Source organism: Pristiophorus japonicus, chromosome 18, assembly GCF_044704955.1.
Source record: "Pristiophorus japonicus isolate sPriJap1 chromosome 18, sPriJap1.hap1, whole genome shotgun sequence".
In the NCBI taxonomy this organism is placed as follows: Eukaryota; Metazoa; Chordata; class Chondrichthyes; family Pristiophoridae; genus Pristiophorus; species Pristiophorus japonicus.
In genome coordinates, this window is record NC_091994.1 from 4424024 (window position 1) to 4444014 (window position 19991).

The 19991-nt window shown below is 48.9% G+C and overlaps 1 protein-coding gene across 2 annotated transcripts in view; it reads left to right on the plus strand.

Annotated features, from left to right (window-relative positions):
• Window positions 1-19991, plus strand: part of map1sa (microtubule-associated protein 1Sa) — a 42093-nt gene that overhangs the window by 3545 nt on the left and 18557 nt on the right. For both annotated transcript variants that reach the window (XM_070859577.1, XM_070859578.1), the window contains exon 2: window positions 721-822. In XM_070859577.1, the coding sequence (XP_070715678.1) occupies window positions 721-822 (102 nt within the window). The remainder of the gene's footprint in view (window positions 1-720; window positions 823-19991) is intronic.

Below are 19991 nucleotides of genomic sequence, written 5' to 3' on the forward strand. Positions count from 1 at the left end.
TTGCCCACTCAGCTAACCTGTCCAAGTCACCCTGCAGCCTCTTAGTGTCCTCCTCACAGCTCACACCACCACCCAGCTTAGTGTCATCTGCAAACTTGGAGATATTACACTCAATTCCTTCATCTAAATTGTTAATGTATATTGTAAATAGCTGGGGTCCCAGCACTGAGCCCTGCGACACTCCACTTGTCACTGCCTGCCATTCTGAAAAGGACCCGTTTATCCCGACTCTCTGCTTCCTGTCTGCCAACCAGTTCTCTATCCACGTCGGTACATTACCCCCAATACCATGTGCTTTAATTTTGCACACTAATCTCTTGTGTGGGACCTTATCAAAAGCCTTTTGAAAGTCCAAAAACACCACATCCACTGGTTCTCCCTTGTCCACTCTACTAGTTACATCCTCAAAAAATTCTAGAAGATTTGTCAAGCATGATTTCCCTTTCATAAATCCATGCTGACTTGGACTGATCCTGTCACTGCTTTCCAAATGCGCTGCTATTTCATCTTTAATAATTGATTCCAACATTTTCCCCACTACTGATGTCAGGCTAACTGGTCTATAATTACCTGTTTTTCTCTCTTCCCCCTCTTTTTTAAAAAAAAAAAGTGGTGTTACATTAGCTACCCTCCAGCCCATCACCCCTCACCCCCTCCTCCTCACTCCGTGTTGCCCCCCCTCTCCCTCCTCGTCACTGCCTGTGTTGTTTCTTTCTCCAGGGATCCTGTCCTGGGACATTGATGCTGCTGCGTACAGCCTGGATGAACAGCTCAAGCTCTTCGTGTCCAGACACTCGGCGACGTTTCCCGAGGAAGCAAAGGGTAAGGCTGTGGCTTCATTCCAGTTGTTGCTGTGGTTACCCAACTTGTGCAGACATGTCGCCGACCAATCTCTCTCCCGATTCCACCCAAGGGTTCTTTCCCAACCTCAGCCGCAGAGATTGTGAATGTCAAACGCTGAAAGTTGGGGTGTTTTGTACTTTTTATGATCGGTAATGTTGCAGTCCTCGGTGAACTGGTCTCTGTCTGCAGTGCTTGTCTGAATATTTTGGAGTGAAGTTTGAGGCTGGTCTGTGTTTGGTTGCAGGGCCAGAGGTGGGCGCAGGGACTGTGTGCCCATCTTCCTCCGACTGAAATTGAGGGAATTTTCAGTTGAAACAAAGTGTTTTACAACCAATGAAGTACTTGAAGTGTAAGCACTGTTGTAATGCAGGGAACGCGGCAGCCAATGTGTGCACAGCAAGCTCCCACAAACAGCAATGTGATTAGATAATCTGATTGGTTGAGGTATAAATATTGGCCAGGACACGGGGCAGAACTCCCTGCTCTTTAAATATTGCAGTGGGACCCCCTGTTAGTATGCTGGGACCCCCCCCCCCCCCCCCCTGGATATGGTGTGGTGGGACCCCCTGTTAAAGGCACTCAAACATATTGCCCCTTTTGTTTGGGGGTTGGGGGGTAGTTGGGGTTCAGTTCCCACGAATCTCTGTGCTAGTGTACAGTGTAAACTGTGTCAGATACCCACACCACAAGGTTCCATCCTTGAGCTGTGTTGAGTTGAGTTGATCTCCGCCCCACATCTGTAGCGCTCCACAATTGGCCTCCGTCTCCCAGCACTGGGAAGGGGGAATTGTGGCCGGGGTTCTTGCCCATGTTGTGTCTGGCTAGCTATGCTGGAAAGTGGGGTTGGATAGGGGTTGAGTGCATATCGGGAGAAGAGGATCTGGATTGCTGTGATGCCACCTACAGTTGAGTATACTATTGAGACTGGCTATCCTTGTACATGAAGGATGGTAGTTGGTACCGGGAGGGCAATAGGTAGACACATCTCGTAGAGGTGGCATCTTCAGACGAGGGGGAAATGCTAGTGGGCCGACCGGCTTTGTCCTTTGATCCAGGAAGAGCTTGTTCTGGCAGAGACTCCTGCCGTGAGCCCCCCCCGCTCCTTGCATTGCCCCTTGTGACTCGCTGGTGACTGACTCGAGGAAGTGAGCTGTGGGCCTGTTGATAGAGGGGAGTCTCTCTGGGAGTGACGGAGTGTTTCCGCACAGAGCAATGAGTCATCAACCCTTGTGGGAAGCACCTGTTTTGTTGATCTGCAAACGTCCAAAACACATGTACTGTGCTCAGTTCTGGTCTCCTTGCCTAAGGAAGGATATACTTGCCATAGAGGGAGTGCAACTGACTGATTCCTGGGATGGGGGGTTGTCCTATGAGGTGAGATTGAGCAGACTAAGCCTAGAGTTTAGAAGAATGAGGGGTGATCTCATTGAAATGTATAAGATTCTTACAGGGCTTTGACAGGGTGAGAGGATGTTTCCCCCTGGCTGGGGAGTCTAGAACCAGGGCTCACAGTCTCAGGATAAGGGGTCGGCCATTTAGGACTGAGATGAGGAGAAATTTCTTCACTCAGAGGGTGGTGAATCTTTGGGATTCTCTGCCCCAGAGGGCTGTGGAGGCTTAGTCGTTGAGTATATTCAAGGCTGAGATCGATAGATTTTTGGACACTCAACAAATCGAGAGATATGAGGACAGTGCAGGAAGGTGGAGTTGAGGTGGAAGATCAGCCGACTCCTGCTCCTATCTATGTCCAGCCCCACCCCCCCCACCCCCGATCGGGGGCCCTTGGATTGGCTGGATGTTGCGGAGGTGGTGAAAGATGTCACCTCCCTGGGCTGTGTGCTCTCCAGTGATGGTCTCAGCAGGACTCGGTTCTGTATGTCGAAGGAATCCTAGAACGGTTACAGCACAGAAGGAGGCCATTCGGCCCGTCGAGCCTGTGCCCACTCAGCTAGTTCCCCTCCCCCGCTCTTTCCCCGTAGCCCTGCAATTTTTTTCCCTTCAGATACTTATCTAATTCCCTTGTGAAAGCAGTGATTGAGTCTGCCTCCCCCGCCCTCTCAGGCAGTGCATTCCAGATCCTAACCACTCGCTGCATCAAAAGACGTTTTTTTCTTGCATCGCCTTTAGTTCTTCTGCCAATCACCATAAATCTAGTTCTCCACCCTTCCGCCAGCAAGGAGCTGCCGTCTTTGGTCAATTCTGCACAGACAACAATTTAACCATCTAACCTTTATTTTAGTAACTCTTATCTTGCAAGGGAAGATACCCGAGGGAGCTAATCAACTCTTGATCAGTTTATAGAACACGCAGAGGCCCCATCACCACCAATAGTTACTGACTGGACGGAGTGTCCATGGGGTCTGACTTGTGATATTCTCAGAACCCCCGGCTCCCCCATTCAAATCTGTGCACGCAGCGCATAGCCCATTATGGGCAAAGAAAGACTTGCATTTATATAGCGCCGTTCACAACCTCCGGACCTCCCAAAGTGCTTTACAGCACTAATGAAGTACTTTATTTAAAAAAAATTTTTTTTTTTTTTTTTTAAGTAGTCACTGTTGTAATGCAAGAAACATGGCAGCAAGATCCCACTGACAACAATGACCAGATAATCTGCCTTTTTTAGTGATATTGACTGAGGGATGAATATTGGCCTCCAGACACTGAGGAGAACTCCCCTACTCTTTTTCAAAATAGTGGCCGTGGGATCTTTTACATCCACCTGCTGGGGCAGGCGGGACCTCTGTTTACCATTTCCTCCGAAAGGTGGTACCTCCGACAGTGCAGCGTTCCCTCGGTGCTGCCCCTCCCTCGGTGCTGCCCCTCCGACAGTGCGGCGCTCCCTCAGTACTGCACGGGACTAATATGTTTTGTGTAGTACTGGGATAGAGGCAATGCAGCTCCTTCAGTCACAGGTCGATACTGTGTGAGTGCTATTTAATGGGGAGGTGTCATGATGTCAGTGTGGGTTACCCGGTTTCCTTGCTGAATGATGGGTGTCGTCTCTGCTTTGATGATGGATGTGGGGAGAACTGTGTGGTTTTATGCTCCTGGGATTCTTACTCCTCTTTTACAGAGGAGAGGAGAGGAGAGGAGAGGAGAGGAGAGGAGAGGAGAGGAGAGGAGAGGAGAGGAGAGCTGAATTTCTTCTGTTCTTCTGACTGTTGGAGGCAGGTGTTTGGGCTGTGGTGAGGGCAGGAATGTTGGGAATCTCGACCGTCTGAATCCGTGTGTGTCTTGAGGGTGTCTGTTTGTCTCTGTTGCTGATTCTCCCCGTCCCTAGGAGCAGGGTATCTTGCTGGAGCACTGGACTGTATGTGGTTTGGAGATGACCTCAGGGAGGGGTGCACATACTCTCAATAACTGCACGTCTCCTGTGCATTTATAGACACCAGGAATTCTTGGAAAGACTCGAATGCTTTGCAAACAGTAAAAGAAATACAGCTGTTTGGCTGCCGCCTTTGATGCAGGTTATTAATCCTACACGCAACCAAATGTTGCCATCTTCCTGTATCAAAGATGGCGACTGATCAACTGGACCAAAAAATAGGACGGAAATAAATATTGGCATTTTTCCAGAAATCTATTCATTTTGGTAGGATTTGGTTGCTAATTGTACAAAATATGCACTAGTGTGATCAGCTGTAATCCAAATGTACTCGCTCTTCAGTATTTCTCACTGACCAATGCAAAGTGGTTGAAAGCTGGGAGGGGGAGGCAGGATTAGGGCCCTTTACCCTGGAGTTTGGGGCCGACTGTTGCTTATGGCAGTGGTGGAGTGCAGGGTAGGGGAGAGGTCGTGCTGGACAGTAGGGCGGACACGGTGGAAGTCCTGACACACGAGCGCAGAATCTTTGGCACAGTTGATGCAGACAGATTTGGGCCTCTGCTTGTCTGTGGCATGGAGAGCTGCCCAGGAGGGAGGTGAACACTCACGGTGCTGATGGTGACCAGTGTATAACTCCGAACTGTATTAAGTAGAACTGGTTTGGAAATCTCCCGTGACACTGGAGTTGGCTCCAGAGAAACGCTTTCCAGTGGCAGAAGGGTCAGAGGACACTTATTTAAGGTGATTGGCAAAAAAACCAGAGGGGGAGATGAGCGGGAAAATTCTCCTGGAGAATTGGCTGGAGTCATACCTGGTAGATTACTCTGGTTGTTGGAGGCCAAACATCTCCACCCAGGACATCGCTGCAGGAGTTCTTCAGGGCACTGTCAGCCCAGCCATCTTCAGCTACTTCATCAATGGCCTTCCCTCCAAAGGGAGGTCAGCAGTGGGGATGTTCGTTGATGACTGCATGGTGTTCAGTGCCATTCCCAACTCCTGAAACAGTCCACGCTGCATGCAGTACTCAGACTTGGGCTGATATGTGGCAAGTTACATTCGCAGCAGGCAATGACCACTTCCAGCACGAGAGTCTAACCACTGCCCCTTGACATTCAACGGCATTACCATCATCAAATCCCCCACCATCAACATCCTGGGGGTCACCATTGACCAGAAACTTAACTGGACCAGCCACATAAATACCGTGGCTACAAGAGCGGGTCAGAGGCTGGGTATTCTGCGGCGAGTGTCTCACCTCCTGACTCCCCAAAGCCTTTCCACCGTCTACAAGGCACAAGTCAGGAGTGTGATGGAATACTCTCCACTTACCTGGATGAGTGCAGCTCCAACAACACTCGAACCCTGACACCATCCAGGACAAAGCAGCCGCTTGATCGACACCCCATCCCCCACCTTCAACACTCACTCCCTCCACCACCTTCAACACTCACTCCCTCCACCACCTTCAACACTCACTCCCTCCACCACCGGCGCCCCCTGGCTGCAGTGTGCACCATCTACAAGATGCACTGCAGCAACTCGCCAAGGCTTCTTCGGCAGCACCTCCCAAACCCGCGACCTCTACCACCTAGAAGGACAAGGGCAGCAGGCGCATGGGAACACCACCCCCTCCACGTTCCCCTCCCAGTCACACACCATCCTGACTTGGAAATATATCGGCCGTTCCTTCATCGTCGCTGGGTCACAATCCTGGAACTCCCTCCCGAACAGCACTGTGGGAGCACCTTCACCACACGGACTGCAGCGGTTCAAGAAGGGGGCTCACCACCACCTTCTCAAGGGGCAATTAGGGATGGGCAATAAATGCCGGCCTTGCCAGCGACGCCCACATCCCGCAAATGATTTAAAAAAAAAAAAAATATAATAATTTGTTGGTATGGGTGGGGTGGACTGCATGTCCAATATAGTGAAACCAACGTCACTGTATTAACATTGCTGTTTGTGGGAGCTTGCTGTGCACAAATTGGCTGCTGTCTTTCCCCACATTACAACAGTGACTACTTTCCTAAAGTACTTCATTGGCTGTGAAGTGCTTTTGGGGCATCCTGAGGTCATGGAAGGTGCTATATAAATGCAAGTTCTTTTCCATTCTAATCTCCAAATTCAGGCTCTGTAATCCTGGCTCTGATGTCTGGCTAAGGCAGAGGGTGAAATAGCCAGGGCTGTCTCAAATCTAACGTGAATAGACCTTTGTCCGAGTGTCTGTCCCAGATGATGTGAATTTCACGTGACGGTGCTGTTTCGAGGCTTCTATTGATCGATTTCAAAGGCTCCGCAGTGGCTCCCGAGAGAGAGAACATTTGATCCGCTCGGGTATTTTAGATCGAGGGTCACAGAGAATCTTCTGTTCACAAAGTGCCTGTGGTTTAAGCAAAGCATTTAGTGCAATGGCTGCAGAGTCCCATCCCAGCCAGCCAAACCATATGACTCGAGCCAAGAGCCAGGTTCCGATACCCAAGCCAAACCCTGCAGATGCTGGAAATCGGAAAAAAAATCGGAAAATGCATCAAAATACTTGGCGGATCCGGCAGTGTCTGCGGAGTGAGGTCCGATTCCGGCTTGTGACCGTAATAAACAGCCAGTATCAATATCCGTCCACTTCAGTCCTGGTTCCCCCCCCCCACCCCTTGCCGCCGGCCCGCTCAGGTCTGTCGCTGTGTGGGTGGGCTCCTCGCCGGATGGGGTGGGATTCTGTCCTTTTGTCTGTGACTCACTACCCACCAGAAAACTGATTCAATCCGATAAATATTTTTAAGGGTTTAAGGGTTTTGAGGCAGATTTTCTGGGAATTTGGGGAGACGTGGGTGTGAGGTTGGGTTGTGTGCAATGCTCCTGGTTTTTTGGGTGGCCTGCCCCTTTAAGGGGTCACTCAGACCATTCAAAATACCGCACGTGCACGGTTTTCCCAGGAACCGGCCGCGCACAAGGTCCGGAGCGCTGAGCAACCGCGCAGCTTAAAGGGAACATTTGGTCGGGGGGGGGGGGGGGGGGGGAAACGACACTGGGTGGGGTTGGGGTTAGGGAACTGCTTGTACTTGCTTCCTGTCCTGTGGCGCTTTCCCCAGTCAGTTAGGACACAGGATGGTGGAGATGGAGGAAAAGATTAGATTTACATCCAAACTGGGGAGAGTTATGGACCCAAAAATTGCTTCCTGTGAGGCAGACACCTCCCGAGCAAAATTTTGTTAATGAAAGTACCTGGACGAAAGTAGACTTGTGCTCAGAGGCCTCCATTCAATGCCCACCGCAGAGGCTCACGTATTCCGGGAAGATACGGGTATCCTGGGATCGCGTGGGCCGGACCGACCAATGGAAATGGCGTATCTCCATTCACCGCAATGGCGAGTTCCATTTGTACCGAGATCACCAATTCCCTGAACGGGGATACCCCCAAAAACACACATTTTAAATAAATAAGAAAAACACATCACATATTTAAAATTGAATTTAATTAAATGCTTTAGACACTTTTTTTTGTTGCAATTTTTAAATGTTTTAATAGGGGTAAAATAAACTTACCTTAATGGACAGGATTTTTAATCGAAAAATAAAATCAATAATTTTTCTATCTTTTCAAACTCTTGCACGGGTAAATGCAGGCCTTACGCTTGCTTTTACCAGGCAGAGTTTGAAGGACAGTCGCTGGACAAATGGCCCAAATCTCCGCCCGTGAAGGCCCTGCTCCCAGGATGCGTGCGATCGGTTAAAAGACACACTGACAGATCGCAAGTGCTGGTCCTTGGCGGCTGTGCATCACTCGCCGAGAGCGGGCACTTGTGGAGCCTCCTCGGGGCCCATCGTACGCACCCAGAGAGGCCGCAGTGTGATCGTTCGTGCGACTTTTCCCAACACTGCAAGAAAATCTTTAACATCCCATTAAATTGCTCCCAGCCTCCCAGTGACAGACCTGTACCCACCAGTACTGTACCCCAGTGTTATACAGTGACAGACCTGTACCCACCAGTACTGTACCCCAGTGTTATACAGTGACAGACCTGTACCCACCAGTACTGTACCCCAGTGTTATACAGTGACAGACCTGTACCCACCAGTACTGTACCCCAGTGTTATACAGTGACAGACCTGTACCCACCAGTACTGTACCCCAGTGTTATACAGTGACAGACCTGTACCCACCAGTACTGTACCCCAGTGTTATACAGTGACAGACCTGTACCCACCAGTACTGTACCCCAGTGTTATACAGTGACAGACCTGTACCCACCAGTACTGTACCCCAGTGTTATACAGTGACAGACTTGTACCCACCAGTACTGTACCCCAGTGTTATACAGTGACAGACCTGTACCCACCAGTACTGTACCCCAGTGTTATACAGTGACAGACCTGTACCCATCAGTACTGTACCCCAGTGTTATACAGTCAGACCTGTACCCATCAGTACTGTACCCCAGTGTTATACAGTGACAGACCTGTACCCACCAGTACTGTACCCCAGTGTTATACAGTGACAGACCTGTACCCACCAGTACTGTACCCAAGTGTTATACAGTGACAGACCTGTACCCACCAGTACTGTACCCCAGTGTTCTACAGTGACAGACCTGTACCCATCAGCCTAACTCTGGTTTGAAAGGACAGAATCAGTAGTTTTGCTGTTTGTGTTGAAAAGGCACACTGGAAACCGATCTCCAAGGGTTAAACTCGCTGCATTGCCAGCAGTTCATCTCATCATGTGACTTTGTCCTGACCTGCTTGGGAGATTAAACGGCACTGAAACACAATTCCTTTTATTTATTTTGTTTCTGTTGAAACTCTTTACATTAATTGGTGGTGGATTCTAAAATATCTTCCAGCCTGCTCTGCACTCTGGCTCCAAGCCTGCGCTGTGCATCATGGGCAGGTATTTGCAGTTTTGGTGATGTAACTCCGGGTTACGCATCCAACCCGGGGGGGAAAATCCCAGCTAGCTCCTGGGGTCTTCAGGTCCTGGGCGTCCAGGCGCTGCCTGGGCAAAGGCCCAAGGTTCTCAGGGACACAGGCGGTTTTGGTACATCCCTGCGATCTCGTGGGCCCAGTCCTCCTATCAGAAAGGAGGATTCTGTTGCTGTCGTTTCCAAATGGAATCCCCCAATGACGAGCAAGGAATCCCCAAATAATTAAAGAATTTACGCAATTCTAATAAAAATAAATGTTCCCATTTTCTCTTTTTTGAAAAATACTTTCAAATATTCTAATCTGGTCCAAAATTTACATAAACTAATTTTAAATACATTTGTGGACTAAGTTTTTAATTTAAGATGTATATTGGCCCTTGCGCTGGTGAAGGCAAGCCCGATGCCTGCTTTTACCAGGTGTAAGGGTTCTGTGGGCATTTGCTGGGCAGTAGTTGGGCAAATACCCCAGCTCTGCGCCAGCGAAGTGATTTTTTGTTTGGTTCGGTTGATCTGTCCAGGTGGGCTGTGACCGATCAAATTCCGGTTTTCTGCGGTGGCGCAGAGTATGCGGAAACCCAGAAGCCGCGGGGCCCTTTACGCGGCTTAAGGTGGTGTCCGCTGTGCCTCATGGGCCCAGCAAAATCCGGGCCGATATATTTATTTTCAGTTCATTGTCCTGGCTGGATGCTTGCAGCTCATTGGTGCTGCTGTGACTGGGAGGAGCCCGTGGTGCTTCCTGATTGGTCTTTACCCCTCGTCCCGTGGTGGACAATATGGCGGATCCTGGGAGCTCGCTGGGGGAGGGATGGGTGGAATAGGAATCGGGACTGGTACCAACTGGGCCAAGTTGGCACTCGTCTCCACGCTGAAGCCTCCCTTGGACGAGGAAGGGGCCGCGATCGGTGCAGAGTCTGTGCAAAGTTGACCGAACTCGGTCCGACGGTAAGATTTCGCGGCTGTTGGATGCAGACGCCTGCGGCTATCCAACATGCACGTGTACTTGGCAGTGGAAGATGGTGATCAGAATCACTGGCAGGGGGATGCCCCCTACAGTTGAATAGCCGACAGCCACTAAGGACACACATCAAGGATGGCCACGTCAGTGAGGTGCCAGAGTGGCCAGTGCCCATGGAACCATATCCCAGCAATTGTCCGTGCACCTGGGATGAAGGGTGGGAATGTTGGAAGTTGCCTTCTATCCCACCCTTGCGCTGATCCCCTTTCCTGCCATGTTATTGGTTGCCGGCGAGGGGGAGTATCCGGTGTGATTTGTACAATGGCGTCGTTAGATTGATCAGGGATCGAGTGCCTGTGCTCCATCCTTGTAAATGTCTGAGGCCTTGTGGTGCTGCAGAGAGCCTCCATGAATAGTTCGGCCTGTGGTGGTATCCATGGTAACCAGGCTTCCTCGTGGGCCCGAGGCCTCGACAGGAAGGAAGTCATGTTGTTTGCAATGAACTGAAGGCTTCATTGTATTGAGATGGGGCAAGTGCTGCTTGAGTCAGTGATGGGACTTTGTAAACTGTTTGCTGAGCAATCTCCCGCCCAGATTAGGAGGAGTGGGGGGGGGTGGCGGAGCAGGGAGGGGATAGTGAGGCAAACCGTGTTTGGAATCTGGCTAAACACACACATTTTTTGCGAGACTTGAATCTTCCTGGGAGGAGGGTTAACTCGGAGGGAGCAGTCCCGAGGTGTGGCCTGTAACCCTTAGATTCTCTCTCCACCTCGGTCTATTGTGCCCCCTCCCTCCTGTTTTCAACCCTCCACCCTCCCCGCATGCCCCTCCGCGAATCCCAGGAGCCTCCGTCCTGCTGCCAGTCAGAGTCGGCTGTTGCTTTTGGCAATTTGTCCATAGCCCCACCCACCTCCCCCCCCCCCATCCCTATCTCTGTAACCCCCTTCAGCCCCTACACCCCTCCCAATCTCTAACGCTCTGCAACCTTCAGAGATCTTTGCACCATCCAATTCTGGCCTCTTGCGTATCACTGATTTTATCTGGGTCGTTATCTCATTGCTGTGTGTGGGAGCTTGCTGTGTGCAAATTGGCTGCTGTTTTTCCTACATTACAACCGTGACTACACTTCAAAAGGTCCTTCATTGGCTGTGAAGGGCTTTGGGACGTCCTGAGGTGGTGAAAGGTGCTGTAGAAATGCAAGTCTTCCCTTCTGATGCAGCAAACTGTAAAAAAAAAAAGTAATTAACTGTACTGCCAACCTCCTTCCGTGCAGATGGGCCTCGAGTTTGGATGAGAAGTTTGCCTGGGGCATCATCCAAACTGGTCCCCCTCAGGAACGCAGTAATTGGATGGACGAGGTTTGATGAAGTGCAGGGCTGGGGGACACCGGTTCTGGACTGGGGCCTGTGGGCTGTGGGCCGTCTCATCGAGTGGCAGCTCAGGTCAGAGACTCACTCACGAGGGAGGGACCGGATCCAGGGGCCATCAATATCAGATAGTCCCCAATAAATCCAGGCGGGAATTCAGGAGCAACTTCTTTACCCAGAGAGTGGTGAGAATGTGGAACTCACTGCCACAGGGAGGGGTCGAGGTGAATAGTATCGATGTATTTAAGGGGAAGCTGGATAAACACATGGGGGGGGGGGGGGGGGGGGGGGAGGGAATAGAGGGATATGGTGATGGGGTGAGATGGAGAGGGGTGGGAGGGGGCTGGTGTGGAGCATAGACCCCGGCACGGAGCGGTGGGGCTGACTGGCCTGGTCAAGATGTGCAATTGGGTGTAGACTGGGTCTTCCTCACCCGGGAGCACTGTGTTCGAGGATTCAGTTCCTGATCTCTCTGCTCTGTTCTGCACCCAATGCATTAATGGGGACACATAGGACTCCCCCTACTGATGGGGCATTCCATTATAGTGAGGGGGAACAGCTCTCCAGTGCCCCACACACATTCATTGTTTTCAATTCATATTTTCTATCGGGTCAAATGAGGGGCTGGACACTGATTTACTTCCTGCTTTTGGGCACCACTGTCCCATCAAACACTCCCAGGGCAGGTACAGCACAGGTTAGATACAGAGTAAAGCTCCCTCTACACTGTCCCATCAAACACTCCCAGGGCAGGTACAGCACGGGGTTAGATACAGAGTAAAGCTCTCTCTACACTGTCCCATCAAACACTCCCAGGGCAGGTACAGCACGGGGTTAGATACAGAGTAAAGCTCCCTCTACACTGTCCCATCAAACACTCCCAGTTGTACAATGCCGTTACTGCCATCAGTCGTCCTGTGAGGCTGGTCATATTTAAGGATGGCTTAGTGCCGTGGGAACCGGTTTGAAACGGCCCGAATCCCATTCGCGTCAGACTCTGCCTGCCGGCAGACAGACAGTCTGCGATCCGTCAGTCTGGGCAGGAGATGCCGCTGTAAGGACGATGCCGAGCCCACTGTAGGTCTGACAGAAGGAGCTGGATTCACACTAATGTGACGTGTCCCTATCTCTGTAATCTCCTCCAGCCCTGCAATCCTCTGCGATCTCTGCACTCCACCAATTTTGGCCTCTTGCCCACCCCCCACCCCCCACCCCCCCCGATTCCCATCGCTCCACCATTGGTGGTCGTGCCTTCAGCTGCCTGGGGCCCTGAGCTCTGGCATTCCCTCCCTAAACCTCTCCACCTGTCTGTCCTCCTTTTAAGACGTTGCTTAAAACCTCTCTCTTTGACCAAGCTTTTGGTCACCTGCCCTAATATCTCCTCATGTGGCTCGGAGTCAAATTGAGTCGGATATTTGTCTGGTAATGCTCCTGTGAAGTGCTTTGGGACGTTTTCGTACATTGAAGGCACTAGATAAATTGTTGGATTTCGGTCTGGTCTTTTCCCAGTACTGAGTGGCTTGACATCCTGTCGGGGACTCCTCTGGCCGGAGGGTTTTGCTGACACGGAGCCGGTGAAGGAGGTCGGATGAGATTGTGGGGAATCACCAACAGTGACCCTGCCAAGTTGTGGAGGAGGAAGGAACGGCTCTTCCTTGTTTACACCGTCATTTCCCACTTCCTCATTCAGGCCGAGGTGTGTGTGTGTGCGACAGATGCCGGAACCTTCCGGCTGGATGGCGGCCGAGCGGCTGCTCTCCTGCTCACCATTAGACTGAGCGGATTTGGAAACCGAGGGATGGGGGGTGTCAGGAAACCGAGGGGGTGGGGGGTGGGGGGGGGGTGTTGAGGAAACGGAGGGGGTCGCGTGGACTCGAAGGAATTAAGGGTCGATCTTCACGGGCTCCACCCGATTCTCTATCACTTAACCTCGTCCAATGAGCAACCAGAGTGCTGGAAGGGCCACGCCTGGGGAAGTGGTCGGGTCACTCGAGGCAGAAAGCTCGTTTATCGAGTTCACTCGTTAACAGTTTCCCACTTAACGCAGCGCAATTCTGGTGGTGTGCTCTTAATGCATCTTCTCAAAATGCTCCCAAACACCAGTAACCAACCTGTACCCACCAGTACTGTACCCCAGTGTTATACAGTGACAGACCTGTACCCACCAGTACTGTACCCCAGTGTTATACAGTGACAGACCTGTACCCACCAGTACTGTACCCCAGTGTTATACAGTGACAGACCTGTCCCACAGGCAGTGTCGCACTGTGCGGGTGAGGCTATTGGTCTGGCGTGCTGCCACCGTTGGAGAGGAGTGCGGCAGCTGATCCCCGGCGTTTGGTGGTTACCTGAGCCTCCCGTCGGGACCTTTTCAGGGGATGAAGTAATTCCGGCTGATGCAGCCCTGTAACCTCGCGCTCTGCTCAGGCCTAGTCTGCTTTCACAGTGCTGTGTGTGGGAGCTTGCTGTGCGCAAATTGACTCCCACGTTTCCCACATTACAACCGTGACTACACTTCAAAAATTCTTCATTGGCTGTAAAGCGCTTTGGGACGTCCTGAGGTTGAGAAAGACGCTCTAGAAATGCTAGTTCTTTCCTCCTATTCTCAGCTCTTTTTTTCTCTCTCTCTGTGTGGCTTGCCCTTTTCCTCTCTTTCGCAATCTCCCCGGTGAATTATTGATCACTGACAGATTGCTGTGGATGAAGGAAGCAGCCATCTAGATTATTCTTGCGGGGAAAGAAAATTTGAGCTTGCTGTGCTGTGCTGGAGGAGCTGCTCAGTGGCACAGCTCCCGCAGTAGGCCTTGGGCCCAAAGTCTGAAAAGCCAACACACCGACCTCGAGACACAAAACCACAAGCATATCTTCGTGAGGGAGCCACGGAGACTTGCCAGGATGGTATGAGGGGCTTCCGTTATGTGGGGAGACTGGAGAAGCTGGGGCTGTTCTCCTTCGAGCAGAGAAGGTTAAGGGGAGATTTGATATAGGTGTTCAAAATCATGAAGGATTTTGATGGAGTAAATAAGGAGAGGCTGTTTCCAGGGCAGGACGGTTGGTAACCAGAGGGACACGGATTGTCGATAATTGGCAAAAGAACCAGAAGCAAACTGAGTGAAATGAAATTATGCAGCACATTATGATCTGGAATGTGCTGCCTGGAAGGGCAGTGGAAGCAGACTCGATGGCACACAAAGGGATTGGGACAAATACTCGAAGGGGGAACATTTGCCAGGCTGTGGGGTAAAAGCGGGGGGTATTGGGACTAACTGGATCACTCTTTCACAGAGCCGGCAAAAACACAGTGCGCTGAACGGCCTCCTGCTGTGCCATATCATTCTATGAATCTAGGAGCGTCTGCAAAAGAACCGGAGGGTTAATGAGAATTTCTTTTTACGCAGCAAGTTGTGATGGGAAACGCGCTGCCTGAAAGGGCGGTGGGAACAGATTCAATAGTAACTTTCAAACGGGAAATTGGATAAATACTTGAAAGGGAAAAAGCGAGTGGGGCTGTGGGGAAAGAGCGGAGGGGAGAGTGGAACTGATTGGATCGCTCTGTCACAGAGCCAGCACAGGCTCGATGGGCCCAATGGCCTCCTCCTGTGCCGTGTGATTCTATATTTCTGGTTCAGCCTGCCAGCTGTGCAGTGACCTCCTACAGGAGAGTACCCGTGCAACGCCCACTCGGGCAGCTAACCAGGAGAGGGCTGTGCGAAATTCTACTGTGGGAGGGCCCAAAGATGACTGGAGGTTCTGGTGAATATTCAAGTGCATTTGTGCTCCATTTCCTCTTTCAGTTAAGCTCAGTTCTGAATTGTGATATATTCGCAGAGCGCAGCACACACAGCTTCCAACATGGCAGGCAGCTCTCTCGGAAGCCTCCGGAATCTGCCTGGTTCTGTTTATTATTCACTCTGCAGTTGCAGTACACAATACGTCCACATCCACAGTGTGGAGCTACAAACATTACAAGCTTACAGACATTACACTTCTCCCTCCTTAATGAAGTTATTATAACAGACATCATACATAACTTTCATGTTTATACATAACATAAGATATAAACTTTTTTTTTTCCATATTTACAAATTTAACTTTACCACTTGTTTTCTGTTTCGAAGAGGATACCTTCGCTCTCGAACAGAACCTTCCAAACATGGTATTGAATCTAAGCTCATTTGAGACGCATCCTGAGGAACGTTTTCCTCCACGGAATTTCCTTGATTTTCATTTGAACTCACTCTAATTTCAGGCTCTTTGTTTTCCTGACACGGACTCAGACTTTCATTCTGATTCTCTCCTGGATTTGTTTCCAGTACATTGTATTTAGGATTTGCTACTGGTAAATCAAAACTATCTGATGAGTCAGAAATAATTAAATCATTCCCACCTTCAACTCCTTCCATGTCTGTAGGTAAAATATGAACAAACCTAACCTGTCCATGATCAAACATCTTGACCGAATATGTGCGAGGACCACATATCTTCACCACTCTTCCTGGTAACCACTTTAACCATTTATGGTGATGGTTCTTCACTCTCACCTTCTGGTTTAATTTCACACTTCTCTCTTTTACTCTACCTCTATCATGATTCTCTTTCTGTCTTAATTGTGTCTCTTCTACAAACTGTACCAAATTTGGTTTTAATAACGAGAATCTGGTTCGTGGCTATCGTTTGAGAAACGACTCTGCTGGTGTTCTACCAGTAGTTGGATGAGGAGTATTTCGATATGTAATCAAAAAATTTGCCAATTTGTGATCCAATGACAACTGTCGTTTCCTTGGATTTGGATCTTGGATTTGTTTTATGAGGGCACATTTTACAATTTGTACAGTGCGCTCTGCTGCACCATTCGAAGCAGGATGGTATGGTGGAACCTTGGTATGTTTCACACCATTTTTGTTCGTGAATTGTGCAAATTCTTCTGAACGAAATTGTGGTCCATTATCTGAAACAATCTCTTCAGGGAGACCAAATGTTATAACCACTCTTGCACCCCACATGATACAATCTTTATCGACTGATAATTCATTCCTACGAATGAAGAATGGATGTGTATCGTTGTCTGTTACCTGGTTTGGCCATCCATTTGCAATATAATCATACACCTTTGATATCACTGGGTCATGTTTGGTTGCTCCACCAATCTCTTCAGCTGTGATTGGCAATTGATCAGTGTATGAAAAATAAAACACTTCTTCCCTATCGGGTGTAACTTGTGATGGGGACGGCAATCTAGACTTTGCATCAGCATTACTGTGATCAGCTGATCGTCTATATTCAAAATCAACGCCCATCTCTGCATTCGGGCTGCAGCTAATGTTGGAACTGGGGACTTTGGATGGAGGATTGCTGTTAGGGGCTTATGGTCCGTAATGATGGTAAACTTACGACCATACAAGTATTTATGAAACTTCTTGACCCCAAAAATTTAAGCCAAAGCTTCCCTTTCAATTTGCGCATAATTACTCTAACTGGCACAGTGCGTGAAGCAAAAGCAATTGGTCTCTCCTCCCAACTCCTTGATACATGAGTGATCACTGCCCCAACTCCATACAGAGAGGCATCACATGCTAGCTTAATCTCCTTAGATATGTCATAGTGAACTAACATGGTGCTCTCTACCAATTTGCTTTTACACTCCTTGAATGCTGTATCGCATTCTTTTGACCAATGGACCTGTTTTTTCAAAAGTTCATTCAGTGGATGTAATACTGTAGGCAAATTTGGTAGGAACTTCCCATAATAGTTCAAAAGACCCAAGAATGAACGAAGTTCAGTGACATTCCTGGGAGTGGGTGCATTTTCCATGGTTGGATGTAAACCATCTTTGTCTACTCTGTACCCTAAGTACTCCACTGAGTTTTTAAATAACTCTCACTTACGAGCAGACACTCGTACTCTGTGCTTCTCTAGCCGTTTGAGGACTTCATTCAATACGTTATTATGAATTTGCCTATTTGGTGCTGAAATTAGTATGTCATCCAAATAACATACAACCTCTTCAATACCTTGCAAAATCTGGTTCATCACCCCTTGGAATATGGCAGGGGCAGAAGACACTCCAAACGGTAGCCTATTAAACTGATATAGGCCTAGATGGGTATTTATAGTCAAACATGACTTGGACTCCTCATTTAGTTCAAGCTGCAAGTAGGCATTCGTAAGAACCAGTTTTGAGAAGATCTGACCACCTGTCAGTGTTGTGAACAAATCTTCTATATTCAGCAATGTATTGGGTTCATTACCCTCTAGAACCTGGTTTACGGTTACTTTATAATCACCACACAATCTTACCTTGCCATCGGACTTGGGTACAACAACAATGGGTGTAGCCCAATTACATCGATCTATCTTACAAATAATGTTCTCAGTCTCTAGTCTTTTGAGTTCTTGCTGAACTTTCTCCTTGAGTGCATATGGTACGGAACGTGGCTTGTAGTAAACCGATCTAGCATCCTTCTGTACCCTGACACTGGCCTTGAAGCCTTGGATCGGACTGCCCGTTTTGCAGAACACCTTCGGATACTTCTTGATAATCTTATCCGTTGATGAAAATCTCGCTTCCACACAGAAAATCTTACTCCAGTCCAGCTTCAGTGAGCTCAACTAATTTCTTCCTAGTAAGGCAGGCTTGTCTCCCTTCACTACTATTAGAGGCAAGCTCTGAAATTGATCTTTATATTTCACCGGGACGGTGATACGACCTACTACAGGAATTCTCTCTTCCGAGTAGCCTCGCAGCTCTATCTTGGATTTCTCCAGTTGGAAATCACGCAATTTGTCGAGGTACAGCGACTCCGGTACTACACTCACGGATGCACACGTGTCAATTTCCATTGGTATCTTGAATCCCGCAACATCTGTGTGGATTTTGATGCTTTCCGAATCGCTGTCCGTTAACCTCGTGCTCCTGATGACGTGTAACTCTACCATCTCCTCGTCCTGTTGTTATTCTTCCATGTTATGTAGTCTTTTGGGATTCCTACTCATAGCTTTGAATGCTCGACTCTCATAGCTTTAAAAACTGGTTTACCCTTCAATTGGCATGCCTTCGCAAGATGCCCAGTCTTTCTGCAGAAGAAACACTCTGCCTTCACATATGGACAACTTTTAGCAATGTGTTGTCCCAGGCACCTATAGCATGACTTCGACGCTCTTAGAATTTCTAGTTTCTGAGACTTTGGGCTCCCACCATCTTTTACCTTGAACCTACAAATGATTTACCTCAGTTGACTGACGACCGTAATTATTATTTAATTCTCGGGAATATTGTTCGGCCATGCCCATCAACCTCACTGTCTAAATCTCAAAAGTCAAGTCATCCGTCGTCAATAACTTCCTTCTGATCACATCATTTTTCACCCCACAAACAAAACGATCCCGTAATGCTCGGTTTTGAAAGCTTCCAAAATTACAGTGCATCGATAGCTTTTTTAATGCTATGATGTAATCACTGATACCGTCATCAGTCTTTTGATTCTGAATCCCGAAACGATAGCTTTCAACAATTTCTAACGGTTTGGGGTTATTGTGCTGCTCCAGCGTTGTTAAAATCTCTAAGCTTTGTGTCTTTTTGGCTCGTCAGGCACAAGCAGATTTACATGGATTTCATATAATGCTGGACCCGCCTCCGATTAGAAGATCGCTTTCTTATGTTCCAACACAGCCTGGTTCTGGACTGTATTGTCTGGAACTTCGATTATGTTATTTGCAGTGAAATACATTTCTAGCCGATCCACATTCGCTTTAAGATGTTCCCGGTCATGTCTATATTCCCCAAAATGTCCGATTCACACCTGCCATTTTAATCTCTAGCTGTTCACACCATGTGCTGTATTTTACTTTGGATTTTGTAGCTTTTTTCCACAGACAGAAACTTCCAAAGTCTCCCTGTTGGCTGGCTGAATCCTTCACCAAAATTTAAGCTTTAAATCATCCGAGAAAATCCCATCTCGCGGCCAAATGTGATATATTCAGAGCACAAGCACACACAGCTTCCTACATGGCAGGCAGCTCTCTCGGAAGCCTCCGGAAATCTGCCTGGTTCTGTTTATTATTAACTATGCAATTGCAGTACACAATACGTCCACATCCACAGTGTGGAGCTACAAACATTACAAGCTTACAGACATTACATGAACCTTTCATTAATGAAATATATTCCACAAGGGAGATGAATAATATTGCACATTATCCAATTACTTGCCTTAAATCCTGCATGTTCCTGTACATGGGTTGTGTGTATCAAGAGATCAGCAACGCGCACATCACACAGTACAGTCTATGTGGCACGGATCTCGCAGCGAGTGAGTCGGTGGTTTCCTGCCCCTGTCCCGGAGGGGGGGGGGGGGGTGGTGATGGAGAGCAGCCTGTCTCCAGAGGCCCTTGTAACGTTACCTTTTGCACTGGCCTGCGACGGAGACCCTTGCACGGTGTCTCTGCCCACTTGTACCTGCTGCCTGTACTGTGAGGATGGTACCTCACCGCAGGGCTGAATTAGTGATGGGGTGAGTTAGAGTTCTGTTATATTATGATATTATGCTAATGTCTTTGAGGAAGCACCTAATGTGCTGTGT